The 27,432-nt window shown below is 45.5% G+C and overlaps 10 protein-coding genes across 10 annotated transcripts; 5 read left to right on the top strand and 5 right to left on the bottom strand.

Annotated features, from left to right (window-relative positions):
* Nucleotides 1-215: 215 nt before the first annotated feature.
* On the bottom strand, nucleotides 216-815 carry L199_005813 (uncharacterized protein; the record flags this gene model as incomplete). The annotated part of the gene is made up of 3 exons (XM_064891516.1): nucleotides 216-382; nucleotides 485-541; nucleotides 644-815. The coding sequence occupies 3 exons, from the start codon at nucleotides 813-815 to the stop codon at nucleotides 216-218; spliced, it is 396 nt and encodes a 131-aa protein (XP_064747588.1).
* A 397-nt stretch (nucleotides 816-1,212) lies between these two features.
* Nucleotides 1,213-5,943, top strand: L199_005812 (uncharacterized protein; the record flags this gene model as incomplete). The annotated part of the gene is made up of 11 exons (XM_064891515.1): nucleotides 1,213-1,265; nucleotides 1,333-1,390; nucleotides 1,440-1,497; nucleotides 1,555-1,649; nucleotides 1,705-1,811; nucleotides 1,876-2,685; nucleotides 2,757-4,422; nucleotides 4,574-5,056; nucleotides 5,139-5,221; nucleotides 5,276-5,363; nucleotides 5,434-5,943. 11 exons carry the CDS (start codon nucleotides 1,213-1,215, stop codon nucleotides 5,941-5,943), a joined length of 4,011 nt encoding a protein of 1,336 aa, XP_064747587.1.
* Nucleotides 5,944-6,274: 331 nt separating this feature from the next.
* On the bottom strand, nucleotides 6,275-7,157 carry L199_005811 (uncharacterized protein; the record flags this gene model as incomplete). The annotated part of the gene is made up of 4 exons (XM_064891514.1): nucleotides 6,275-6,433; nucleotides 6,539-6,616; nucleotides 6,780-6,874; nucleotides 6,977-7,157. The coding sequence occupies 4 exons, from the start codon at nucleotides 7,155-7,157 to the stop codon at nucleotides 6,275-6,277; spliced, it is 513 nt and encodes a 170-aa protein (XP_064747586.1).
* A 523-nt stretch (nucleotides 7,158-7,680) lies between these two features.
* L199_005810 (uncharacterized protein) lies at nucleotides 7,681-10,577 on the top strand (the record flags this gene model as incomplete). The annotated part of the gene is made up of 4 exons (XM_064891513.1): nucleotides 7,681-7,696; nucleotides 7,756-9,998; nucleotides 10,059-10,206; nucleotides 10,279-10,577. 4 exons carry the CDS (start codon nucleotides 7,681-7,683, stop codon nucleotides 10,575-10,577), a joined length of 2,706 nt encoding a protein of 901 aa, XP_064747585.1.
* Nucleotides 10,578-12,293: 1,716 nt separating this feature from the next.
* Nucleotides 12,294-13,290, bottom strand: L199_005809 (ubiquitin-60S ribosomal protein L40; the record flags this gene model as incomplete). The annotated part of the gene is made up of 5 exons (XM_064891512.1): nucleotides 12,294-12,353; nucleotides 12,477-12,536; nucleotides 12,609-12,700; nucleotides 12,987-13,144; nucleotides 13,271-13,290. 5 exons carry the CDS (start codon nucleotides 13,288-13,290, stop codon nucleotides 12,294-12,296), a joined length of 390 nt encoding a protein of 129 aa, XP_064747584.1.
* A 510-nt stretch (nucleotides 13,291-13,800) lies between these two features.
* L199_005808 (uncharacterized protein) lies at nucleotides 13,801-15,031 on the top strand (the record flags this gene model as incomplete). Its single annotated transcript, XM_064891511.1, has 5 exons — nucleotides 13,801-14,028; nucleotides 14,082-14,125; nucleotides 14,218-14,450; nucleotides 14,569-14,724; nucleotides 14,784-15,031. 5 exons carry the CDS (start codon nucleotides 13,801-13,803, stop codon nucleotides 15,029-15,031), a joined length of 909 nt encoding a protein of 302 aa, XP_064747583.1.
* A 153-nt stretch (nucleotides 15,032-15,184) lies between these two features.
* On the bottom strand, nucleotides 15,185-17,888 carry L199_005807 (uncharacterized protein; the record flags this gene model as incomplete). Its single annotated transcript, XM_064891510.1, has 6 exons — nucleotides 15,185-15,481; nucleotides 15,548-16,305; nucleotides 16,385-16,660; nucleotides 16,764-16,880; nucleotides 16,965-17,342; nucleotides 17,426-17,888. 6 exons carry the CDS (start codon nucleotides 17,886-17,888, stop codon nucleotides 15,185-15,187), a joined length of 2,289 nt encoding a protein of 762 aa, XP_064747582.1.
* Nucleotides 17,889-19,044: 1,156 nt separating this feature from the next.
* Nucleotides 19,045-21,332, top strand: L199_005806 (uncharacterized protein; the record flags this gene model as incomplete). Its single annotated transcript, XM_064891509.1, has 10 exons — nucleotides 19,045-19,272; nucleotides 19,359-19,528; nucleotides 19,606-19,700; nucleotides 19,781-19,925; nucleotides 19,993-20,011; nucleotides 20,070-20,292; nucleotides 20,394-20,503; nucleotides 20,570-20,589; nucleotides 20,657-20,905; nucleotides 20,978-21,332. The coding sequence occupies 10 exons, from the start codon at nucleotides 19,045-19,047 to the stop codon at nucleotides 21,330-21,332; spliced, it is 1,614 nt and encodes a 537-aa protein (XP_064747581.1).
* Nucleotides 21,333-22,041: 709 nt separating this feature from the next.
* On the top strand, nucleotides 22,042-23,702 carry L199_005805 (uncharacterized protein; the record flags this gene model as incomplete). The annotated part of the gene is made up of 7 exons (XM_064891508.1): nucleotides 22,042-22,258; nucleotides 22,426-22,453; nucleotides 22,528-22,671; nucleotides 22,750-22,910; nucleotides 22,971-23,099; nucleotides 23,330-23,460; nucleotides 23,532-23,702. 7 exons carry the CDS (start codon nucleotides 22,042-22,044, stop codon nucleotides 23,700-23,702), a joined length of 981 nt encoding a protein of 326 aa, XP_064747580.1.
* Nucleotides 23,703-23,947: 245 nt separating this feature from the next.
* L199_005804 (uncharacterized protein) lies at nucleotides 23,948-26,851 on the bottom strand (the record flags this gene model as incomplete). Its single annotated transcript, XM_064891507.1, has 8 exons — nucleotides 23,948-24,026; nucleotides 24,128-24,273; nucleotides 24,350-24,581; nucleotides 24,660-25,533; nucleotides 25,599-26,328; nucleotides 26,388-26,520; nucleotides 26,576-26,708; nucleotides 26,773-26,851. 8 exons carry the CDS (start codon nucleotides 26,849-26,851, stop codon nucleotides 23,948-23,950), a joined length of 2,406 nt encoding a protein of 801 aa, XP_064747579.1.
* Nucleotides 26,852-27,432: the final 581 nt, after the last annotated feature.

Below are 27,432 nucleotides of genomic sequence, written 5' to 3'. Positions count from 1 at the left end.
CAGTGTGATACAATGATCCTTTCATATACTATTTACATGTCGCGGGAAAACTAGCGATGAGCTTACGGTAGGGTACATACAATGTGTATCGATGCTCTGATCGTCTCTATCTATCTATAATACAATATGCCAATGTACATCACGAATCATAATCAAGGAAGGATCTTGGATGCTCTATGCTTTTTTACACCAAACGATTTGATCATTCGACCTGACTATCTCGTCGTATCTTGTTGATCAGTCCCGTTCTTATTACTCGTACTAGTCGAGGTGGTAGTCGTCTCTCCACCATAAGGTAGTCTGACTAAAACAGGTAATGGTTCTTGTTCTTCCTGTTCGTCTTCTTGTATTGATGTATCTGACCTTTCGGATTGTTGTTGAGCTATATTTCATTTCAGAAGAATCACAACAAGTCAGTATACATCTGTTAAGACTCCCTTTGTTGTTGCAGTATGACTTCGAAAAGTCAAAAAGGGGAACATACCGAATAAGTTCAATATCGAAAATACATGAGGCCAATTCCTCAATACACCTCCCACAGCTATTCCACACAGAACACCACAAATGGAAAACTCAATCAGCTATAAATCATTGGACAGATCGCATTCATTACAGCTGGTAGATCTCAGTCATATGAACCCACCTTCACCTCCATCAGCCATGATATTGCTCATCTCCGCCAACTTCTCCACCCTCGTTACCATTTCCGCCGATGCCTCACGTAGGGCTTGTAGACCCGCGTATTCCTGTTGTTTCTGGTATAAGATTTGAAGGGAGGGAGGTAAGTTGGGATGTGATGGTCTGGATGATGACATTGTGGTTCTTCCCCTGTCGTCTTGATTGCGATAGAGCAGGGGTAGATGTAGATTGGATTCGAGAGCTACCTACCTATATCTGTTTATCCCTCTAGTAGCTGGCGTTTTCAATGTCGAAGCGTACAAGTCTTTTGACGCGTCGAGCTTTGAGTCACGTGATTCGGAATAATCCAGTAATCCAGTCAACTACGTCAGTAGTAGAACCAGAAAAGATGTGCTGTATCTATCGAGCATACATGAACACACTTCCATCATTCGCATCCACCTCGAGTAGCACTTTGTACACATTCACAGGGACCAAGATTGGAATAGCTGCTCGGGGGAGAACCCGTTCCAGGAATCGCCCGACCATTGATGATATAGTACTCGAAGATACCAAGATCGAGCTCCGTTCAAGATGGGTGTCAAAGGTCTTTGGTCATTGCTCAATCCGGTCTCTAGACCTGTCCAGTGAGTCTGTCTCAGTCTCAGCTGGGAGAGAAAGCAAGCGGTTAGAGGTAGCTGACCTGCCCAACAGGATAGAGAGCATGGAAGGTAAACGATTAGCGATCGATAGTTCCATCTGGCTTTATCAGGTTAGTTCGTCTTTCGTATAGAGCGCACCCGAGCTAATTCATCGTACAGTTCCAAGCGACTATGCGAGATAAGGATGGTAGAGTACTGGTCAACGCACATGTGCTAGGTCAGCTTCCTTCAGTACATCATGCGATTTACGTATAGCTGAATGTCGTTAGTATAGGTTTTCTACGGCGTATAAACAAATTGCTGTTTCACGGTATCAAACCTGTATTCGTGTTCGATGGAGGTGCACCAGCCTTGAAGCGAGCTACCATTGTGAGCTGTGATATAGCCATAAGCGCAGGAAACAGCTGATCTTTTGGTGTGTCAGGCTGAGCGAAAGAAGAAGAAAGCTGGAGCCGCTGCGAATCATGCTAAAGTAGCTGAGAAGTTGTTTGCTGCTCAGATGAGGAGAGAGGCCGTGAAAGCTGCTCAGGCGTAAGTGTAGCTGTGTCCATGAGGTATCGCTTTGAGATCCAGCTGATATACAAGCGTAATGTAGGATCGAAGAACAAAGAGCTGCTCGAAGTGCTGCTTCTGCACATCAATATCCCGATGAAGCAGGTGAACAGATATCAGAGAATGCGGTATACTTAGATGAGCTGGAAAGTGGAGCTGGACCATCTCGACCTCGACCTCAGCTTGTTGAGCGAGCATCATCATCTTCCACATCCGTTAGACCGTCGACGCCCGTAGGCGTAGGGGAAGTACCTACCGATCCCGAGAAACGTCGAAAACACTTTAAGAAGCATGATCCCTACCGTTTACCTGAAACTACTATGCCTTCCGTCTCCACCACCGAGAGGCCAGATGCGAGACTGGCAACGGAAGAAGAGTTAAAACAATTTATAGATGAAGTTTCGCCTGATGATATCGATATTGAATCTGCGGAATTTAGAGCATTACCTACTGAAGTGCAATATGAAATCATAGGTGATTTGAGGATAAGGTCAAGACAACAATCACATAGGAGACTGGCAGATATGCTTAGAGCAGCACCATCCGCTTTGGATTTCTCAAAGGCTCAAATCAAACACCTTTCACAGCGGAATGCATTAACTCAACAACTTTTGACTGTAACGGATATGGTTGGAAAGGCGCATTTGACGATACCTGTTAGGATAGCTGCGGAACGAAATAGGGAATATGTACTGGTAAAAAGAGGTGAAGATGAAGGTGGAGGGTGGGCTTTGGGTATTAGAGAGGGTTCGAAAGAGAAACCTATTCAAGTAGAAGAAGATGAACCGAAAGTTGAAAGTGAAAGTAGTAGTGGAATTAGTAGTGATGATTCGGATATAGAGGAGATAGATAGGTAACTTCAGCTGTCCTGCTAGGTAGCCAATAGGCATTGCAGCTGATCTTGATACTCTTGCTTGGATCCAGTCCCAAACCTGCTGTGGTCGATAGTGATCTCCGAGAACATCGCCGGCGAGAGATCCTGGAAGCCATCGCACGTAGGTATGCGCCTGCTCGACCAGCTCGGAAATCGCTTGACGTGGCTGTCAAACCATTTGGTGCAAGTAGACAAGCAGGATCGAAACCTTTGTTCGATGCTGCCGAAGAAGAGGAGGAAGCAGAGGTGGTGCCTACTGCGAATGATGAGGCTTTAGCTTTGGCCCTGCAGCAGGAAGAACTTGGCTCGGACGAAGAAGAAGTTGATGTTGATCTCGCTAGGGCTCTAGCTTTGAGTAGAGTAGAGAAGGAAAGGAGGGAAAGGAGTGTGACTGATGAAGCGGATTGGGAAGTTCAGGAAGAAGACGAGGATATGGAAGAAGTTGATTTGGTGCCGAACGGCGCTACCACACCTGTACTTGACCAGAGAGAAACGGCAACACCGCTAGAGGAACATGATGATAATGATGACGATGACGAGTTCGAGGAGGTTGCCACGGACTATGCACCTTCAAGATCACAATCCCTTACCGATATACCTTCGGCTATTCCACCAGATCAGCAAGATGACGACGTTCCAATTATCACCGCTAGGCAGAATGCTGCCAGCACGAGGCCTGCCGGTGTTGCTGATCATCGACCGACCCCAGCGGAGGTGATCGAGATTGACGGTGATGAGGAGGAAGATGATGCTTCGTTGTTTCCTGTGACTGATCAAGCAACTATCTCCACCAAAGTCTCGGAATCATCGCAGAGGCTAAAGGAAAAGTTGATCCCTTCGACGCCATCGCAAACATCTCCTCAACATATCGAAGTGGACCATAGTGGAGACGATTTCCAGATCATACCGGAATTACAACCACATTTGCCTTCTCCCCCACCTCAAAAGGTGCCTTCACTTGGGACTGGAATCTGCCTTGAAGCGAATAAAGCGTCACTGTCTACCGATAAACCTGCGCCCACTCCTGCACCTGCTGCACCTCAGCCATCTCTAGCAACTGTCAGAAATCCAATCCAACGTATGCCCTCGGCTACAGTCAAACCCTCACCGTTGAGGAGAGTCACTCAACCCGCTTCTTCACCTATATCCGTCGACACAGAAGACGAGATAGCATCTGCTCCTGCCCCAGTCCCAGCCCCAGGCCTCCTGCCCGTACCAGCTCAGAAATCACCGGCGAGTATGGCACAGCGGCCTGTTTCACCAGTCCAAACGCTTCCTGATATCCCTTTAGTCGCTTCACCTTCGCCATCCCTAGCTCCGACTGATCGACCTAGCACATCAGCATCGCCCGCTCCAGCTCCACCGCTATTCTCTCGTGCCGAATCGACCTCATCAGAAGGCGAAGAGGACATGAATGATTCCAGATCGATAGAATGGTCACCTTCCCCTCCGCCACTACCTAGACCCGCACTCCAGCCTACCGATTCAGCTACGACTATCCCGTCGGAAGTGGAAGATCAGGATGGCGATCTGACCACGGGAGACATGGCAGCCGAAGAAGATGATTACGCGAGGTTCTTGGCTCAGATCAAAGGACGTGATTTGAATGAGGTCAGAACGGAGATTGATGATGAGATCAGGGTATTGAACAGTGAGAATCGAAATGCGATGAGGGATTCGGATGAGATTACGCAGAGTATGGTTACCCAGATTCAGGTGAGTGATTCTTCCTGATTCCTCTCAATTCAAACTCTCAATCACTTATCCCACCTTGAAAATAAGTCATGAGATATGATCTGACATAGTCCCACAATGCTTGACAAGGCGATGGGAAAAAGGGCTGATTTCATCTCTGATGACCTTATAGACCCTCTTAAGACACTTTGGTATCCCCTATATAACAGCACCAATGGAAGCCGAGGCGCAATGCGCTAAACTTGCTGAGCTTGGACTGGTCGATGGAATTATAACAGATGATTCCGATGTATTCCTCTTCGGTGGGATACAGTGTTTCAAGAACATCTTTAACGATGCGAAATACGCTGAATGTTTCTTATCATCCGATATCGAACGTGAACTTTCCCTTACTCGAGATCGACTTATCTCATTAGCTTATCTGTTGGGAAGTGATTATACGATTGGATTACCTGGTGTAGGACCTGTAGTGGCTTTAGAACTTCTCGCGAACTTCCCTGGAGAAAGGGGAATAGAGAATTTCAAAGATTGGTGGATTAGGGTTCAGAGAGGTATAGATAATTCGAAGGAATTGGATACGAAATGGAAAGTGTCGTTTAAGAAGAGGTATAGAGATAGTATATACCTTACGGGAGATTGGCCGAATCCTTTGGTGGTGAGTTGTACTCCGCCCTATCCTCTAGTTGACAGAGAGTGGCTTGGCGGAGTAATGCTCAATTATTTTTTGGCGTGTGTAGAGAGAAGCCTACAAATATCCTACGACTGATGAATCGGAGGAACCTTTCCATTGGGGTTTTCCAAAGTTATCAGCTTTGAGAACGTAAGTTGCCCTTTTAATTCGCGTTGTATCAATGTTAGCTAATCATGAAATTAGGTTTCTACACGAAGAATTATCTTGGTCAATATCTAAAGTGGACGATGAGTTGACACCGATCGTACAGCGTATAGCACGTAGAGGTAAAGTAAGTATATCGTTGACCTTATGTATTGACGTCCTTGCCGGTGAAACAGCTAATGTCTCTACGCCAACAGATCGGAGCACTGAACAAGCAATCCACTCTACTCCCATTCTTCGACGTGTCAGTCGTAACGGGTAATTATGCACCTCGACGTCGAACTACAGCAAACGTCTCAAAGAGGTTGATGAGTGTCATCAAGTCATTCAGAGAGGCCGAGGCGAAGATCAAGGGTGAAGATGTTGGCGAGATGGGTTGGGGAGAGATGATGGTTGGCCTAGATGAAGAAGATCCAAAGGGGAAAGGAACAGGAAAGAGAAGGAAGACGACTATGGATAGTGAGAATGGATCTCAAGATGGGGATGGACAAGTGAAGAAGAGAAGAATGAGCAGTGCGAGTGTCGCGTCGAGAGGAGGCGGAAGGAAGAGAGCTGGTACAAATGGTTCGGCTGTTAGTGTGACGGGAAGTGAGGGGTCGACTGAGAGTGGGGTGAGTAGTGCTGGGAGAGGTAGAGGTGGAACGAGAGGGAGGGGTAGAGGAAGAGGGAAGGGGAAGGGGAAAGTGTCAGAAGTGCAGGATGTTTGATCAGCTGTATTTCCATTATCATAAGGTATCTTCGTGTAAGAGTTTGTAGCATTAGTCAAGGATTTGTTTCATATTAAGCATGTATTGTGAGCATTGTAATACGATTAACAGAATAACCGTATCATGTCGAGTGCGATTAGATGAGTAGATTTATCATATCGCTTCAAGGAAAACTATGTTCCTCGAAAGGGAATTTGTGGGAGGGTCTTAATCAAACGCTCAACAACTTCCTTCCTCTGGGCAAATACCATTCACAGATCATCTCAAACCAATCCAATCCAATCCTATACATGTTCCTCTCTGTATCTATATATGTGTATATCGATACCATTTACTCCTCGTCGACCTCCTCGGGTCTAGCGTACGATTGTCCACCCAACTCCTTTTCTAATCCGTTATAAGGGTATGTTCGTTGGGCTACAGGTCTCTCGGGTCTGTTCTTGATTAAGACGTAAGATGCTAGGCCTATGAGGGAGAATGCTACTGATAACTATAAGACGGACGAGATTATCAGTTCAAGGCTCTTGAGTTGATGGCAATCAAAGAGGCATTTGCCATTAATCGAACCAAACCAAACCACACCAAACCAACTTACCTGGAATAAAGCACTTTGAGGTGATGTCTTGTGGACGTCAGGTCCCCACATACCAATAGCATCTTCTTCTTCGTGCATCTAAAGTATGAGAACGGATGTTAGCCATCATCCCACACGTGGCACCATTCGTCAGTCCTGAACATTGAGCTGCTCTAATCGTGCAATTTCCCAGATGTGAGACCCCCCTGCTGGTCCAGATATGGAGCTTGTGCCCGGAATTTATCAGTCATTATACACTCACAACTTCACCAAAGTTCTTTCGCTCTTGTCTGTCCCACCATCCAAATGGTTCTCTAGCTTGGATCGATACGTAGGGTAATTGTGGGTAACCGTTCACTAGCAACGACCAATAGCACAGTCATGTCAGTCATTGCCTTATCAACCCACATCATCCTTCTGCGTTGTTTTCAGTTGGTCGTCAAATTGACGTCCACTTACACTGAGGATCAATCTCTTCTCCTGGTGTTAATCGATTAGGGATATAAGACGTCTCAGCTACGTCAGGTGTGCCAGAGGTGGTTATAGGTGAATTCGAGGCCATTCGAACTATCATTGGGGAGCCATTTACTGCTCGTTTCGACACTGGGAGAGCGGTCCTGAGGAGGGCTGGTCTGAACATCGTGTATGATATGTTATTATGGTGTTTAGTGCTATACAAGGTGATCTAACGGATTGATTAGAAGATTGTGATATACGAGTGAGAGAGGTGCAAAGGGTGAAAGGGGATTCGATGCTTTCAGCTGGATACGGTAGGCTCGTAAGACATGACACACACAGAAGAGGCACGCAGGAGCTGGTCTTCCTCTAACAGACAAAATAGGCATGAAAGGTTCAAAACAGTGGAGACATCCGCTTTTGCCACCTAAGATCGAACCCTAATCTCTCGCATCAACAACAAACTCTCAGACTTTTGACTTTTCCATCAATTCAAGCGTCACATTCCTCCCACTTCACACCTTTCCATAGTCATCCACACACCTTGAACCAGCCGCTTATGCTTGGATGGTATGAGCTAGCAGTACCCTTCTGTCCCATCTGCCTAGTTCAAACTGTCAAGCAGCAGTTACTTCGATCTAAAGGAAAGGAGCACGGTCGTCTCGCTTTCCGCTTTGTTTGGGTAGTCTAGAAGTAGTACAGGCAAGATGTCATTACGACTTCGTAAGCTCAGCTTCCCTTTCCGGTCCTCATGCATGATGTAGCTGACTTCCTTTTTATAGCGAGTCAAAACAAATTCAGACCGACATTCAAGCCAGGTCAAAAGAAAGCTCCCCCTGTTCGACCATCTGCCAATACTCCCGCATCCAGTCAGCAGACCATAGCCCCCTCCTTCTCTCAACCTCTACCATCGTCTCAGAAATCAGCACCCTCATCCTCTCAGCCTTCTGCGCCTTCTTCCTTTGCGTCTCAACCTTCAGCTACAACTCCTACTGCAAGCACACAGAGCACAGCTCCGCCCGACAGCTCCCCTCAACCGACCCAATCTACCAACCTGGTACCCAAAGCTATCCCATCTTCGCAGATCCGAGCTATACTATCAAATAAATCAAGCACACCGAATGTCACTATTCCGACCCAGAGTAGTCCTGTCACACCTTCTGTGACTGTCAAGCTGAACGAAGCAAGCTCAGCTCCATCTTCAAGCGCTACGGTCGTCCCCATCCCCGCACCACCTACCCCTCAATCAACAACAGCAAACCCGTCCTCGCAGACCACTAGTAGCCCAAAAACAACCAAAACTCCATTGGGCCCTCCTCCGCCCCCCTCGCCAGTTTCAGCTCCCCGGTTATCTCTCCTTGACGCAGCTCGAAATCACACTTCCGATACTCCCTCACCAGGTCAAATCCGACGTCGCACACCATCAATCGCATCTCGTTCTGAGCGCGCTCCATCTGCTACACCACAACCTCAGCAAGCATCCTCAGTAGCTCCCTCAATCCGAGGATCATCGGTCACACCCCAAAACCCACGCGAACCCTCTGCTACACCTCAACCGCCATCATCGTTTGGCGCACCTCCATCTTTGGGCGTTGCGCCTTCTCCTCGCCAACCTACATCACGTCTTCCTCCTTCTTTAGGTGTATCGTACGGCTCTGGATTCCCACCTTCTCTTGGAACCACTTCACCGGCGCCAGCTCCTGCTCCCGTCGCATCTCCATCACGAGCAGAGGCTGAAGCATTGGCTGCTGCTGCAGTAGGTACTATCGGTCGAATAGGAACGCATCACACTTCGAAACGTCCAGCACGGCAAGGAGGTCGAAGGAGGGTGGCCAACAGTGCTTCTACAGGCTCGAAAACGAACGTACCCGTTGTGGAGATTCCCAATTCTAGAGCGACTAAGAAAGCTCCCAGAGTGGTCCGAGAGAATACCGAAGATAGGAGGACAAGCGAGGAAGAAGAAGAAGAAGAAGTGGAAATTGAAGACCAAAGCGATGCAGGTACAAACACGGGGGGGAAGAGGAGATCCTCCGCTCAACTGACAGAAGATGAAGATGGACGACCTATCAAGCGTCAAAAGAAAAAGAAACAGAAGAAAGCACCTGGAGTAGCTACCATCTCCTTACAGGATATTCAACCCGATGAACTAGTTGGAGATCAGGTGGACGAAGTGGTCATTACGATGGGAGATCTAGCTACAACTCTAGCTGCTCAGGGGAGAGTCTCGTCGAGGGCAATCAGGATAGACGAACATAGACGAGAGGAGGACCAAAAGAAGAAAGAAGCTTCCAGACTTAGAGCTGAACATGCCTGGAGAAGGGATCAAATCAAGAGAAGGAAAGTACGACATACCAAGAATAGGGATCGGGCGAGAAGGCGAGAAGAGCTGGGTAAATTGGGGATGGATGAGGGGATTGTCAGTCCGGATGAAGATGATTCGGAGGAAGAGTTTGAACCTGAACCTGAGAGGTTGACACCTGAATCCACGCCTGAGCCTGACGCTCGAAGAGAAGAGTCGACAAGACTACAGGGAGAGGGAGAAGGAGAGTGGGATGAAGATGGAGAAGAATACAATGATGTTCCTGTGGATAATAATGTTGTACCATCATTTATGGATGGCGAGGACGAGGGTGGAAGTCAAGCAGGAGAGGAAGGAGAAGGAGACGACGATGGAGGCGCAGAATTGACTGCGGAGGATATAGCTGCTCAGGAAGAGGCTGATGCCGATATGGCGGCATTACGAGAATTAGGGATAAACATTGTAGATGATGCAGGAGAAGGAGTAGATGGAGAAGAAGATTATGAAGAACCTAATTGGGAGGTTGAAGATGATGATTATCCTGATATCGAGGGATATCGAAGAGATTTGGAGAGGGATAGAAGAAGGATTAGAGAACAGCAGGAAAGGGGTGATGGGGAAGTGGTTGAGATTAACGATGAAACTAGGTTCATCAATGCTGCTAGTTTTGCCAAATATACTAAACCCCAACGATGGACTACGACGGAGACTGAGTTGTTCTATCAGGTAAGTTTTCAGCTACTCCACGAGAAGGTGAAAGCTGATTGGTTTGGATTGGGTATATAGGTGTTAGAAGAAACGGGTGAAAATTATTCATTGATGAAAGCTTATTTCCCTGGACGAACTATCAAACAGCTCAAGTTGAAAGGGTTGAAAGAGAATAGGCTTAATCCTGATAAGATGACTGCTGCTATCTTAGCTAGAAGACCTTTAGGTGAGTGTTCACTGCATCATCCTGATATGAGAAAAATAGCCGATAAGTGACTTATTGGGTTTAATCGATCAGATAAAGAATATTTGACCAAATCATCAGGGTTTGATTCCACCCGACCGTGGGATAAGGAAGAAGCGTTATTTGAAGAAGCTAAGAATGATGCGGATAGATTGAAGCGGTTGGATAGTATGAGACCTGATGGCGAGATTGAGGAAGTTGATGAAGGTGAAGGTGGAGAAGGTGGATTTGATGAGACGATGCTTCAGGAATTAGACGCAGAGGAAGATGTAGGTGAAGAACAGGATGAAGAAGAAAAGGATGGTGAGGATGAAGAGCAAGTAAATTATCAGGATAATGAGGAAGAGTACTGAATATAAAAATAATGGAGTTCTTGTCACAATATCATTTGCTTCACCAAGTTGTATATATCGTAGTTACATACACTTTATTGTTCCGAATACAAATAGGTACTTGTCGGTTTGATTATGATTCTGATCATTCTTACACGCATTCATATATGATGGTCTACACATCATTTCGTATTGGCATCTGCAAGTTGGCTGACAGATCTACATTGTTTGTTGGTCTGTGCTCCTGGACTAACCCTGCATACCTGTGTATACTAGTACATACGTCGAGATGATCCTCCTATAAGAGCTGTCTGAAGATGCAATCATTCTATACAAGATCTCAACCACCATCGTGATCGTAATCATGCCATCTGACGAGGAAAGAGAGATCGAATCACCGGTACATAAGAAGCCTCGACTTCATGGAACTCATTGTGATCCTTGTGGGGATGTCATTTTAATTTCGAACGATGAAGTGGAATTTCAAGCAAGTAGCTTTCAACTATCCAGGATCAGGTGAGCGACTCCATCTCTCTCTCTCCTTTCCTGGCGGGACTGAACCATCCAGGTGGTACCTTCCAGCCCAAAAGGAATGCTGATATAAGGTGAAACATACAGTAAATTCTTTGCGGACGCTTTCAGCCTTCCTTCCCCTCTCGGGGTCTACAAATGCCGCGAACCCATTCACCTCGATTTCGCTGGAGACATCATTGCTATCTACCTTGACTTGGTGTCGACTCCTGTTCGACTTCAACACGTCTTTCTAGAACCAGTTCAGGCAATTCCTGAGAATCTGGGACCTCTCTTGACCCTCACCGAATTCACTCTGTGTGAGGAAAGGATCATATCAATCATTCGAAGAGACCTGGAATCAGCCTGTCGCACCCATCCTCTAGAGGTGCTCCTTCTATCATCTCAACGAGAAGACATCCCGCTCGCACAAAAGGCCTTGTCACACATTTGGCGAATCATACCTTCGCATCATGATCACACTAACCGATCTTGTTCGTCGGAATGCGTCGACCGCCGTGCAGAAATTTATGAAAAGGTGAAAAACATCTTCCCGCAACTCCGACCCGAATTTCAAGGCGAGCTATTCTCGCTTCTCTTGCTTCAAACTTAGACTAGGGATGAAACACGGTATGGTGACTTCGATCGACATGACAACATCACTTTCCATTCCACCGATTGGAAACGAGTCGGTGAACGATTCGACCCCATGCGCCCTATGAAGTCCAAAATCCCAACGGTACGACCAGTAAAGGGGTATGAATACGAAGATCAATATGTGGAAGATGAGGATGATTAGGATTAGATAATGAAGATGATAAGATGTACAGGTCATAGTGCACACCGCATGGGTGCTAGCCATGAGTGGTATCCGAAGAGTAATGAAATGTCTATAGTGATCGTTGGTCGGTCGATGAATGCAACACAATCATGTCCTTATGCCTGATCCCTATCAAACACCCAACCATGATTTGCATGGATTGAGTTGAAGTTATTATAGCTTGCGCAAAATCGCGGCTCCGCGAGTTCACCAGATTCCTTTATCAGTGAGATCAGTCATTATGTCTGGCGCACTTCCAGAGGCTTTCCACGATTCCATTTCCAACATCGTTCAGACAACTTTCAAACAAGCAGAGAAATGCATTTCTTTTGGCGGTTATACATTCTCATACTCTCCCAACAAACCCGACGAACCAATGCTAGAATAATATACAAGCATCCAACATTCTAGTTCTTAATCTTCTTCTTGGGTCTGATTTGAGAAGAGTGACCACACTTTCTCTTTCGCTACAGTATCAAGAAAATACAATATCAGCGATCCATTCATCGTGTCATTGTGTTGTATGGTATGGTTGGGCACACAGATTATGGGATGTAACGATAATCGAGTTTGAAGAGTAAAACACTCACGCAGTTGGTAGCTCTGGGAGGGAGTCGAGCGTAACATTTTCGGCAGATTTGTTTGTCACACTATTATCATAGAAATAATTGATCAGCCACAGTACATGACTTTGGTGTAAAAGAGTATAAGACCTGACTCACGTTGTACTTGTTGGCAAGTACCTTGAGCGAAGGCTCAATGATACCACCTCTGAGACGGAGGACGAGATGGAGGGTGGACTCTTTTTGGATGTCTAATAGTGATTCGACGTAAAAGTTAGCGAAGATGCCCATCGCAAGACCTCTGACCACACTCTTCACTCTTCCATCTCAAAGTATCCGATCTTCTCTATCTCTTCTCTAGCTCGATCGCCTACATGGATCCGGGCTTCGACATCTACTCCAGAATCAGGATGTAGTGACCTCATCTTCAATATCTTTTCGTTCCTCCGTGCTTGAACACCATCTCTTTCTCCGTATAATCTTTCCCTCTTCTGTGCTCTCTCGCTTCTCAAAACAAAACCGAAACCAGATACCCACTGTAGTCAGAGAGAGTTCGTCCATCTTCTAATTGTTTACCAGCGAAGATCAATCGTTGTTGATCAGGAGGGATACCTTCCTTGTCTTGGATCTTGGATTTGACATTGTCGATGGTGTCGGATGACTCGACCTCGAGGGTGATGGTCTTACCAGTGAGGCTGTGTGGTCTCAACAATCAGCACCTGTCCCCTACAATCCTATCCTATCCGACCCAGATCCCCATCTTTCTCCTCCTGCTATCATTTCCTTTTCTCTTCGACCGATCTTAGTTGAACCAAACTCACGTCTTAACGAAGATTTGCATCTATCAGATGAAACCAATCAGCATATACTCTCCAAACAGTAGTAGTGTAGTGCGAGGACAGCAACTCACCTTGAAAGGCTACCTGCAAATCGTCAGTAAGGTAATCGATGAAAAAGTAACAAGATATCAATGATAACAATGAATTTTGATATTTTGGGTCAGACAGAGAGAGGCAAACGCAGTGTGTGAGTGAGCAGTGAGCAGTAAGTGGGAGAGAGGGTATGCAGACCAACTAGAATCCCAAAATGTCAAGAAACTCCGTCAAACCCCGGGACACCATTTTCGACGTGGCACCTTGGTTTTCTTGCTGGCCTTGAAAGGGTTACGTAAATCAAGATGCAGCGAGAAATTGATTCCGTTGTTCTGCTCTCGGTGAGAGTGATAACCGGGGTGTCCAACATCACGAGGGGATCAACATTCCAGCATCCACACTATGAGTCCGAGGGGTATATATAGTACTGAACATGTTGAAGATCGCCGTGTACAGCACTACTGATCGAATTGCTCAATATGAAACTATCAGCACTTACTAGACCGACAAAAGTAGTCGTACGGAACGGTATCAGAACACTCCTCACCACCACTACATCAACCGATTCGGCACCTCACGCATATCTCCGACCATACCTACAAAGCAAAGATGAAGCTCAGCCAGAGAATGAGGGATTGGAAGGTGTGATGTGCTTAGTGCTTAACAGACCGGAAACCAAGAATGCTCTGAGTGTGAGGATGGTAGAGGTGAGCGATGCAGCCCGTTGAGGTGAATGGGCTGACTTTTGAGGGGTATACAGGAGATGAGAGAGGGTATAGCTAAATTGGATTCAATGCCTATATCGTGAGACCCATCCCACCCGTTCTCCTCCTTGGCTCTTTTCATCGATGGTAGATCTTTGTGGGCTGACTGGGATCTTGCACTATTTTATATAGCTCAGCACGTATATTGCTCCTCCATTCTTCCCAACCCAACTTATTCTGTTCGGGTGCAGATCTCAGAGAGAGGCGCACAATGTCTGCATCTCAAGTATCCTCTTTCCTCGATTCTCTGAGAGATATGCTGAGGGAATTAGAAGGGATCAAGATACCTTCTATAGCTGTGATCGATGGGTATGCTCTGGGTGGAGGAGCCGAATTGGCTCTAGGGTGTGATCTGAGAGTAGGAGGTGAGTTCCTACTGCAGCCAGTTGCAGACCATCAAAAGAGAGCCCTTTCCAATTATTCGACTCATACCTCTGGAGTTGTGAGGGAGAATTAATTAATTGAGTTTGGATTTATACACAGGCGAAAACACCAAAATAGCCCTGCCAGAGACCAAACTCGGTATCATTCCTGGAGCAGGTGGTACCCAGCGTCTAACTCATCTGGTCGGGGTATCAAAAGCCAAAGAATTGATATATACAGGTAAACATATAGATGGAGTCGAAGCTGAACGAATAGGTCAGTCCTTCATTCTCTCAAGCGAAGTGCGATGATCAAAGCTAATTCATACAAAACAGGATTGATCAATGCTTATTCCCCTCAGCCATTCCAATCTGCACTTTCGCTCTCCCGACAAATCATATCTTCCGCACCACTCGCTTTGGCATCTGCTAAAACCGCTATCACCTCCGCCACAAGATTATCCTTAGAAGATGGGTTGGATCTAGAAAGAAGAGTGTATAATAAATTGCTAGATACGGAAGATAGACAAGAGGGATTGAAGGCGTTCAAGGAGAAACGGAAAGCTGTATTCAGCGGGAGATAACTGATGCTGTGAGTTTGCATACTTTGTATACATAGTCATATATTTGGTCGTTGTATTTTTACCATATTCATGTAAGATATCAACCTGGCCCCGCAAATCAGGCTCCCATCAAAATAAACTGTACCCCATTACGACTAGGCGTGTTTGGGTAAACTAATTCACACCAACACTAACGCCTTTCCTCCTCCTTCTCATCGCCTTCTCCCATTCCTCTGCTTCCCTCACCAGCCTTATCCTCTCCTCCCTCTCTTTATCATAATCATGATTATTCTCGATCACATATTCCACACTCGATATGCCTCTGGAAGAAGGTCCAGATAAAGTGGATTGTACGAGGTTGTGGTTATTGGTAGATGAGGATGATATGACAGGGTTATATGATATCCTCTCGTAAGGGGATGAAGTGGTCGGTTGGGTATATTGTGGCACATGAGGTATATGAGTATGTGGCTGAATGATATCGACAATCAGCATTCGATCCAATCGAAACAACCATCAGTATTTCGGTTGACTCACCTCATAAGCAGCTTTGACTACACCTCTCGTCCAACTTCCCAATCCCCAATGATACTTCGAGTCCACCTCTCTTGGATCCTTGATCACTATCTCTGGACCTTGTTCCTGAAGTATAGGTATAGAAACTTCTATACCTTTACTTCCGTCCATCACTATATCCTCTTGCGTCACATCCCCATCTATGACCTCATTTTCCAATTGCTGAGTCAATTCTCTCGTGACATCATGAGACAATCCACTTCTCTTCCTATCCAATCCCGGTGCTAACATCTTTTTATCTTCTTCCTGTACTTGTTCTTCCTTCTGATCAGAATTCTTTTCATTGGTATAAACCCAGTTACCTTCTAAATCCGTCCCATCCAATGTATTTAATCTTTGGTTCCTATATTCCTTCAACTGTCCATTAACCGCCAAAGTGTCTTTCGATGTGAGGTAAATCCAATTCTGATCATTCACACCTGCAGATTTCAATTTCTGTCTCTTATTGCCCGATCCAGCTTCTGTGAACGGATCTGAACCATTACCAGCGAACGTAGTCGTAGGCCCACCAATTGGGTAAAATGGAGTTAGACTGTATGAATATCTTCCGCCTCCTGGACCATTGGTGTTAGAATCACCCAATCCTAAGTCTCTAGTCATCTGATTTTCCCTCGAATTGATCTCTTCGTTCTCTGCTAATGTACCTGGCTCGTATCCCATCTCTTTACATCTTTCTATAGCTTCAGTCTCGTAGTAATCGTCTGTCACCCATTTACCACCTGGTTCAAAATACGGAAATATCAGTAAGGTGCATATTTTTCCTTACGGGAAATCCATCCCAGTCCAGTCAAGACTTACCTTTTATCACTCTAGCACCCATCAACTTGAATACGTTCCTTACTGAGACCATAGTGACCTGACGATGTTTCAAATTACCAGCTATCCTACCGATGTCGATCAATAATTGCCTTTCGTCCGCCGTACAGGACAACTTGAGTATCTGGGGATATCGCCTTAAGAAAGCTAGGGAATCTGTATATCCCAATGCCCTCGCGGCGTCGATGGTCATAGTATATAATTTATCGGGATTGCGTCGGGTGGATGAAGTGAATGTGACGAGTTTGTATTCACGGCCTAAGTACGGGTGATATAGTTATAGTCAGCGTTCGATTATCCAGCTTGCATGTGGAGCGCGATGCCAGATGATATGCTGTTCTCAACGGAATGTATGACTCACCTCCCAGTAGTCTACCTTCAACATCAATCTTGGTGTTCCCTTTCTCATCTTCATCCAAGACCAACTCATCATCTCCTACTGTGTATACCTGGCCTTTTATGGTCATCGTGGATCCCACTAAAGACAGCAACCAGCCAATACATAAATCAGTATTTCTTCCCTCCGAAAAAATGTGTATGTGAATGATAAACAGTTACTCACTCTCAACATGATCCGCATCCGGTACCAACGGTTCTCTCCTCCTCTTTGGTTTCCTGGCAGATGACGAACGGGGTTCATCTGGATCTTCTCCTCGCTCAATCTTCTCTCGTCTCACTTTATCCCATCTCGCCCTAGCCGCAGCAGCAGCAGCACCTTTCACACTGAACCCTCCTCTACCTGACCCACCGGGGATCTTTTCAAACTTGTACGGCGTATCTGTACGATCCTCATCTTCATCCTCTTCTTCACCTGTAGCTGCCGGGACGGCGTTCGCAGATGGAGTAGCTTTGATACTGGGTCGAGATCGTTTACGAGGTGTGGAATTGGAAGTTTGTGATGATAATCGTACGGGAGGTTGTCTTTTACGTGGTTTGACCTCTATAAGAAATAATACCCAAATTGCATTAGTCACGATTTCGCTCAAACACATTGAGCACTTTGAGATCTTGGGATTCACTCACCCTCTTCCTCTTCTTCTGCATCTTCCACTTCACCCTCCGCATCCTCCTCTTCATCTTCCTCAGGCGCCTCCACCGGGACTTCCTTATAGCTTACGCTCTTCCTCAACCGTCTCGAAGGCTTAAGCTCCTCTTGTTCTTGTTCTTCATCCTGATCCTGCTCGATGTCAATCTTCCCTCTATTTCTTCCTTTGCTAGCCGCACCAGCCTTAGCTCTACCTTTCCCTTTCCTTCCTTTTGAGGGCGTAGCTTTCTGATAATCATCTTCTTCTCCATCTTCTGCATCATCATCATCATCTTCCGCTTCACCCAATGCTAAAGCTTCTTCGTCACCTAATGTTATGTCTTCTTCGGGCTGAGCCTTGGCTCTTTTTCCACCTCCTCTAGTTGATCTCGAAGTAGACGCTTCTGCTGTTATTTCGGCAGGAGCGGCTGCAGCTCGTTTCCCTCGAGTACGCGATGACATGTTGCCTGTCGTCTTGATGGTGTTTTCTTTGTTTACGACGAACCAAACAAGCATAAGAAAGGTTTGTCTCTAGTTGAGCTGAATCTGAATCCAGTTGCTCATGTTGAGACGCGTGTAACATGCCACTTGCCCTGCTCACCTATTTCACCGTTAAATCCTGTTACTCGCCGCGAGCCTTTTGATTATGGTCGTGTGGACCGCGCACCTAACCACATACCCAATCATTCGGGGTCACCCTCTTGGGTTCCTTTAGGAACCCGGTGGGACAGGGAATAGCGGCTAAATGTAAGGGAGAGGTTCCAAAACGCGATAGAAACCTTATGTGACAGAACAACCAAAACAAAAGAAAAAATGGACTGCGAAAGATAACTCAACGCTCAACGTGTCGCTCTTGGCGCACGGCAAGTGAGTGAGCTCTGTTGAGCTCATCAAATATCAAGACGATGGATGTCTGTGCAGATACAATCGTATATTTTCATCTGTCTCATATTCTGTATACCTTGTCCACATCTTCATCTCCTTCTCGATCCTGGTAAAGGCAAGCGCAGGCGCAATCGAAACGAACACTCTCAAGTTATCTTACTTTCCATTTACGGTCCAAGTCGAAGGATCAATACCCAAGTTAAAGTTGGAATTAAGGGACTCCCAAACAAACAATAGTAAATTCTACCTGTACGAGACGAGTATTCCAGTAATTCATCTTGTGGTGCGATATAGAAAATCGTCATAACAGGCGGACGGAAGATCCTTTCATTCACTCTGCCAAATCCATCCTTTATCGACTGCGACGGTGTACACCAAACACCACCATCAAAACCCGGCGTCGAAGCATACCCGTCTCTGAGAAACGACACCATTAGATGATTATGATTTAGTGGATACACAACTCGACAATATCCTCAATATCTACACGTATTTGTGTATAAACACACTCTTTTTGGAAAGACATTACACTCATTTAGATAACAACACGGTGGTTCTGAGAGAACCACAAACAACGTAACTTTACGAATACAATCCACAACAACAGCAGAACACGACACGACCCACAACATCAAACAAACAATCTTTAAGTGTACAGAAACAACGAAAACATCACGAAAGAAATAATCTCTATAAATTGATTAGTCTCGATCCCGAATATATTCTCTCAACAATGTTCAACATACCTTTCATCTCCCTTATCGTCATCCTCTTTTACGTTGCGCCATCGGCACAAGCACTGAAATCGTGGTATACTCCACCAGGAGGTACACCAGCAGGATCAGTCGCGGGCGATAAAGTCCGAGGTGTCAACTTGGGAGGATGGTTCATATTGGAAAATTGGATGATGCCTAGTTTCTTCGAAGATGAAGTATTGAAAGATACCTATATCAATGACGAGGTCGGTTTAACCTTTACTTCCTTCCATTCTTACAGATTTAAGGCTGACTGTTTTGTTTGTTTGTTTGTTTGTTTGCTTATTTGAAGTGGTCATACTGCTCATACCTTGGTAAAGAAGAATGTCTAAATCGACTAGAAAAACATTGGGATTCATATATAACAGAAGATGATTTCAAGAGATTCGCCAATTATTCCTTGAATACTGTTAGGATACCTATGGGTTATTGGTCATGGACAGATCCAGAGGAATACGAACCGTGAGTTGAGGTTTTTCCAAATGGAATGGGAATGGCGAAGGCGAAGTCAGGCTAATGTGTTTGATTTGGAATGACAGATACATTCAAGGTCAATTACCGTACCTCGAAAGGGCGCTAAACTGGTCAAGTTGGTACGGTCTAGACGTCTTGATGGACTTACATGGACTACCAGGTAAGTCAGGTTATGACCAAAACTATCAATAAAATGCTGTTATGGTATGGAAATACTGATGATTTGGATATCACATATAGGCGGTCAGAATGGTCAAGATAATCAAGGATACAAGGGTCCGATCGAGTTTCAAAATAATGCAACTAACATGGAAAGAGCCATGGATGCCTTGGCGAATATGACTAAGTTTGTCACTCAGGATAAATTCGATGGAGTCGTGAAGGCGTAAGTTCACCCTTCACTACTGTTGATTATGTTCAAAGATACTAATGATTTTACACATCATCGATAGAATTCAACTCACCAACGAAGTGAGTGTATAACTTCGTGTCGAATGAAAGAGTATCAATGGCTGACTTATGACTATAGCCATACATCCTTGAATATTCCTCCAGCGGAATGGATTTCAACGTCCTGGCGGATTTCTATGTCCAGGGTTATAACACAGTCAGAGCCAACGAACATATCTTATCTGGTTCCAATGAAGTGATGGTAGTCATACATGATGCTTTCCAACCTGTATTGAATTGGAAGTATTTCTGGTCACAGGAGAGTATGGGTTTGAATTGGACGAACTACGCTTTAGATAGTCGTAAGTCACTTCTTGATTACAATCACAATTCTAACTTCCTTCATGTCAAGAGATCCCCCAAGTCAAAAGTTGACTGAGATATGTCCATTAATCCCTCATAGATATCTATGATGCCTTTGGGGGTTCCAATTTGAAAACTTATCAAGAACATCTGGATACGATCTGCGCTCAGGCGGCTGCTATCTCCGAAGCTCAGACCTATTTCCCTGTGGTGAGTCTTCTCTTCATATGTTAACATAGTCACCTAGGGCTGATTTATGTTTTTCACGTTATACAGATTGTCGGTGAGTTCTCTCTGTGAGTTTTCACTAAATATCAATGGGAAAAAGCTATAAGCTGATCGGATCATCCGCTCGTATCTCAGCGGGACCAACACCTACTGCGTAGATTACCAGAGCTGTTTCGGTCTGACCCTCGACGAGGTGATCTCGAATATCACGTCATCGTACGAAGCCAACCTGTTCATGAGGCAGTTCTGGGAAGTTCAAAGTGATGTCTACGAGCTGGGAGCAGGATGGATCTTCTGGTCGGTACATCACGAACTGGCCGGTCCATGGAGTTGGACCCAGTCAGCCGCGCAGAATTGGCTACCTGAGGATCCTACTGAGAAAATGTAAGTGCACCCACCCATCCCTTTGGAGATAATGCTTTCCCCGCTAAACCGTGTTTCTCCCTCTGTGTTTAGTTGGCCATTCTACTCCAATGCTTCTTCATACTGCTTGGATACTTACAACCCTATTCAGGGAGATCAAAATATGCCTTATTTCCCTACTTACGCCAATAATTACACCAACATCGATATCTCAACCGTAACAAGGAAATACTATGTCAATTCAACGGGAACTGAGGCAATAGCAAATTCGACTGGTGTAACTTCAACGGATGATTCCACTTCTACGAGCAATAGCTCTTCTTCTACCACAACGAATAGTACTTCATCTGCAACGTCCGCAGCCAGCGCATTGCAGAGGGCGTTGTTGGGTGTTGGAGGGTGGACAAGTTTGTTATTCGTGCTTGGATCAATCACCTCAATACTTTAGGATTGATCTCGGACCCTTCTTGCTTTTTGCTGGAACAAAAGGACCTTTTTCTGTAAATAGTTTTTTTTCTTAACACTCGTGCTTTTCACCGATCACCCTTTTTGCATCTCATACTTTTAGAGAACTTAGACCTAATGAACTTTTAGGAAATTATGTAGCGCTGGACACTATTTAGGTAAATAAAGTATAGATATATCTCCCACGAATCAAACGTAAATCAAAGTCATGCAATGAAACCCCTTATCATCTTACAATATCACACTACATATGTGCGCTAAGGTCGATTTTGAATTGTGTCCGTTGTTGGACGTTAGTGGCATATAGGATTCACTAAGAGGCCGAATGGAGGGAGTGTTTGAAAGTCGCCTTTCTGGCGTTGACGCAATGCACCACTCAAAGGCGACGCGTGGCAGAGAAACACACATGATCTTATGTCCAGCAAAGTAAGTACTGTACAAAAGCTGTCGACTTTTTGCCACTGATGTAACGGTTTCCGTGAGAACACAAATAAAAGTCGTGGCAAAGGTTCTTCTTATGAGGCATACAGTACTTTACTGTACTTCTCTCGGCTAAATCGACATATCAATCACACCCCAGTAGGTGATGTACGCATGTTATATTTATTAACAAAGTGTCAGATTCTTCTTCTTCCTTCTCCCTCCTCTCTCAACCGTCAGACTTCCATCACATCAACCATAACACGATAATCATGTCTGAACAACCATCAGACACTTCCAAGGGCCAAGTCAATCTCCCACTCTCGATCAACCCTCATGATCTGATCCACCCAACCAGAGAAACAATGAAGATATTATGGGATGCATGTGCATTCGACATATCCGAATCCGCCAGATTGATCAAGATCAATCGATTATCGCCCGTGATAGCTTCAAGGGAGATTGGAAATTCGCAACGGACTGCACATGGTCAATTCCTTCGATTGGTGATCGTTCATTTCCTCGAATCTAGATGGCCACATCTGGTCTCTCTCATACCTTCCTTCAAGAAGTTGGATGGACCCTAAAGTTGGTCAAAACAAAGAGAGATACTGGAACCGGATATACGGCTGACATTAAGAGATCGGTCGATGTAGCAAGCAACTTTACTAAAGATCTTCCCTTGTTAGTACTACATCATTCAATTGCATATGTCTGCACCAAGCTTAAACTTGACTTTACTGATCAAGGGGGTGTAGATTGATAGGAGCGTTATCTCTCGTTCCAGCTCATCACGAGGTCTCAAGAATGTGCTTCGCCGCTCTGGCTTCCCTCGTACCTTGGTCATCTGATAGATTCCTCATGATATATGAGCAAGCAAGAGATACAGGACTAGCAGCGATGTAAGTCAAGTTACTGTGCCTATCTTGTCGATCGAAGCTCTTGACCAAAAGAGACTGATCTTACATATGCGGCAATAGGGAAGAGACGATCTTTCTAACTATAGCTGAAGTCAGCATCGCCATGTGCAAAGAAGTGGATGCATTTCCAGAGGCTTTAGGGGATCTGGTGGATACAGCGCTGGAGATTTACAAGTGGCTTCCGTTCACTAGCTATGGAGGAATGATAAAATGGACCGAACGTGAGTGCCACTCATACTCACCCATGACACTGATTGATCGTTGATGCACCTCACGCGCAGTCTTGGAAGAAGCTATGGTGAGATGGCCATACCTCTATAAGTATGATCCAATTAGATCGGTTTTGCATACCATAAGGAATCAAAAGAAGTTCTGGTCGGAGGAGGATAAGGACGGCTGGGCTCATAGGGGTTGTGGACCAGTGGAACATACTGGTTATAAACGAGAACTCATCGTTATTCATCCGTAATGCTAATAGCAGTGTAGTCAGTTGCAACCATAGCGTATTTGGCCGTTGTCATCGATCAATTCCGAATTTTGTGTTAAGAACATTTGTAATGATATGTTAGTTCTATCTATGACGTTCTAACCCGCAAAACGATCAACCTGATACGAAAGTTGCGCGATGCGTATAATTCAGCTCTGAGCAAATACGATATACTTATCGCTCCAACATTACCAATAATACCAAGACCTTCGGCTGACGCGAGTATACGGGAATTGATGGAAAATGCTGCTGGAGTCAGTCTGAACACCAGTGCATTCAATCTTGTAAGGCTGATTTGATATCGATGTTTGAAATTGCTCTCTTCGCTAACGGAGTATGTGTCCGTACGCAACAGACTGGACTACTAGCTCTTAGTTTACCAATTGGTTTCTTGCCCAGCTTGGTAGACGGGAAGACGAGATTACCGGTAGGTATGCAAATTATAAGCAAGAATTATGAAGAGGCAGAGATTTACAAAGCTGCTCATGCTTGGGAAAATGACAATGATTGGCATACCTGTGCTTAAAGAACGGAACGATCGCCATCTAGGCATCCTTGGTATGTTAAGCCATTAGATAAAGAATAGGTATGCATAGATGCGGTATACCGGCACGCTGAAGGCCATTTTCGCTCAAAGCAATGCCTTTCTTCCCACGTAATTGACAAATTACCAGAAGTCGTCAATAGACACTCCGCATTTTTTGGTCCCGATCTTGGCGTCTGACCTTGCAATTGGCGTTGTTTCGGATTAGCAACCTAAATTCGGGACATTCAGTTTTGACTAAAAGGAAATATGTTGTCTCCTTGAAAATCGTCCTGACTCATATTCTGAGTAGCCAACATTTCGAGCCTATTCGAGATTCCATAATTGAGATTAGTAGTTACTCGCAAATTAAACTCGATTGGCTGTCAGGAAATAAAAATCGTGGCTTTGCAACAAATGATACTCACAAAATTTGATTCCAATCTATACCATTTGGATCAGTATAAGGTTGAGTTTGTTCTTGTGTTCGCATATTCATAAATCCGTCATTACTACCGAGAGTCGATTGTGCTTGTAGGATGTTCTCCATCGTTTGAGCATAAGATAATCCCATCTATCCGGGATCGGCCATCACAATTAGCTTGAGGCAGATTTTGAATGAGAATGATATGATGAAGATGCGTACGCACTTTGGCAACTGAAGGCATCTCACGAATCCTCTGGATACTCTGCGAAACTGCCGTGCGCCATTCTTCCGCTGAGGGATGCTGTGGTTCCCAGACGGCCGATAATAGTAATGTGAGACTGGATTGTACTTCGTAAAATAGCAAGTACCATTGTGAACCGCGATGTGGATCTCGTCCTGGGCCTCCGAATGCGTGTAGTTCTTGTAAAGTCTCGGTAGCCAGAGATCGACATTCACTATTCAAAGTAAATATCGGGTTCGGAGTTAGCTTACTATCAACCTCAGAGCCTTCTTTGCTGAAATGCAAAACCTACTCGATAATCTCTGTCAGATCAGCTCCAGCATTATGAGGTCCAGATGAATTCCATGCTGCCGAAAGAAGCACCGGTCTGAACAATATCGAAGCATAATCTCTTGCTCTCCAATTTTGAATGGCTCGCGCCAAGCGGAAAGGTCCTGGAGTTCCAGGTTGCATATATGCGGGATACGATCTGACATCCGCTAGGAACGATTGTCCACACCATTTGATCTGTTCAACTGTGGGATAAGGTAAAGACCTTGATATACGATCTTGAAGCTGAAGCATTTTCTTTGCAAGTTTCGTTTGCATAAGTAGAGCCGTATAAAGCGCTACGTGATCCGCATCTTCAGGGAGGACAGTATCGGTGACTGTCAAATCATCGTCATCACAGTTAATAGGTAATCTAGCGACCAAGTAAGAAGCGTGACCGAAACCATGAGGACGACCGAATGTAGTTGAACAACCAGCTTCGAGAGCGACTAATCCCCACCATAATCTAGTACGTATCTCCTCAGCAAGTGGATTACTTTTGGGATGATGAGCATTCGAAGAATGGATACCAAGTGCAACGGCCATTCTGATAGCTGTACCAAGACAGACGTAACCACTATTCGGTTTATTATTCCTCTGTAAATAATGTGCCATTATAGCGAGTCCTTGGACTAATTCAATTGATCCTTCTTCCATCATTTCCGGTTGATACGCTTGTCTTGCGACTTCGTAATACCGATAGCCATTATCATCATCTTCGATTTGAGCTAGATCAAATTCTCCCATAGCGAAGATCATGAAAATTAGAACTCGACTCCCGCCGCTGGTAGGTAAGGGTAATGCTCCTGTCAGCTGTGCGCGGATAGTGGGTTCGTGTACGATGGGGATGATAGCGTCTATTTTGCATTATCGTTATGAATGCTATTAGCATGGATTCGCCAGATGCCAGAGCGAAACTCACGGAAATATTCAAAATAAGAATCCACTAGTGGACGGAACTCTCTATATCGAGGCATCCGAGCGGATGTAGATAGGGGGGATGTGCTAGTGGGAACACGACGTGCGCCTGAACCAGGCAGGTAATTCGAAATATTCGGCACTTGGGCATGGGAAGTCGGCTTGAGGGTGTGTAGGGAATAGCCGTTAAGAGGGGAGAGTAAAGAGTCCCGGTTGAGCAACCTGCGTAGAACGAGAATGAGCATCGCCCCAGATGACATTCCGATGTATCCTGCGCCAGCATTCATCTCCATTGTTGTGTCTAGGACGGTCGCGCCCATACCGTCTAAGTGGCTTGGGGGTGTATTGCCGGTCTGCAGAGCATGCTGCTCTGACCAAGTGTTCACAGTTGACTGCGCAGCCGATTGGAATTCGTAGACATTTTGAAGGAATGGTGGATCGGTAGGGGAAGCAGGCCGAGTCGGAGGATAGTTCTTCTCGGTTGCATTATTAGTTGAACGTAGTTGAGACATGGGACTGATGTGAGGTGGTTGTCGATCTACTGCTGAATTAACGGGCTGAGGATGAACGTGCGATTGTGGCATGAAGGGTGCTGTGGATTCTGGACGAAGCATGGATGGTTCGGGTGGGTCGAAAGACTGATGTGACATCACAGGAGCATCTGGCAGGGAGCTAAAGGTTTCTTCCGATGGTAGGGAGGGCATCAATGCATCAACTACAGGCGGAGGCGGAGGCTGTTATGTCGGACCAGGTCAGTATTGCGGGCTCGATGACAACCTGATATATCACTCACCTGTTGAAGACCAGCTGAGCGGAACGCCTCCTGAGCGATCTCTTTGGGCGTTGCGGAGACGGAGCGTGCTGCTGCCTGTTCAAGCGGAAAATTGGGAAAGGCAGCATGCCAAATACTTGCATGAAGCTCAATGCTACAAAGATTCAGCACGAGCAATCTGGTGTTGAATGGTCTCTGATCGAACGTACAGATCTTCCAGCTCGGTCATCCTCCTTCTGGTGAGCGGACTTCGGAAAGACCCCTCGTCATCATCACAACCTTTTTTGTCTTGTTTACATCTCGAGCATGGCCTTTCACCATCGCAAGCCAGTTTACGAGCTCCTGTAACAGCGATGAGCTGGCCTGTCCCATACGATGAACGACTTCTGGTCCCTACTGTACTCACGACAAGCTCGACAAGCTGAGTTTGCTTTCAACCGTTTGGCTGGGTAATTCCGTTTTTCGGGCTCTGCTGGGGGTGACATTGTCATTGAGGTTGGATCATAACATATAACAGCTCTGAGCTTGAGTGCAGTATCAGATGAATTCTTGTAGTAAAAAGTCAATTGTGTTCATTCAAGAGTTCGCATCGACTGCAAAATAACAAGATGAAAGTAACACTTTCGGTGTTCGGGTAAATTCACCGGATTGGTCTGGAGCCGCTGAAGCGATGGTTGACTAGCTGTAAGTGAGCGTGATCAATAAGTAAGTCAGCTGCGGACGCCAGCTTGTGAAATCCCTTGCAAGCTGACAGCGAGCCTTCAGGAGCCTTCACAAAAATCAAGAAACATTGGTCTAAGACGCTCTCTGACATCAAGATGGGTCGGGACGATCTACATAAGAGTGCAGCTCAGCCATGTGTCCCTGCTCTCATTTGTGGACGCTCGTCATGTGTCTTCACCATACCAGATACCCGCTAACAATGCATACAAGATCGTCACAAGAATAGGGATGTACGAAGTGAGCATGCTCAGTCTAGTGCCAATACCAGAGGGAACAGAATGTGTGCATCTCTATTTCTATTGTCCTTCCGGTGTGCAGAGCAGAGTATCCTGATCTCACACCA

Source organism: Kwoniella botswanensis, chromosome 1 (genome assembly GCF_036426115.1).
Source record: "Kwoniella botswanensis chromosome 1, complete sequence".
Taxonomy (NCBI): Eukaryota; Fungi; Basidiomycota; class Tremellomycetes; order Tremellales; family Cryptococcaceae; genus Kwoniella; species Kwoniella botswanensis.
Note: the sequence above shows the minus strand (reverse complement) of the source record. Positions and strands in the feature narration are given on the sequence as shown.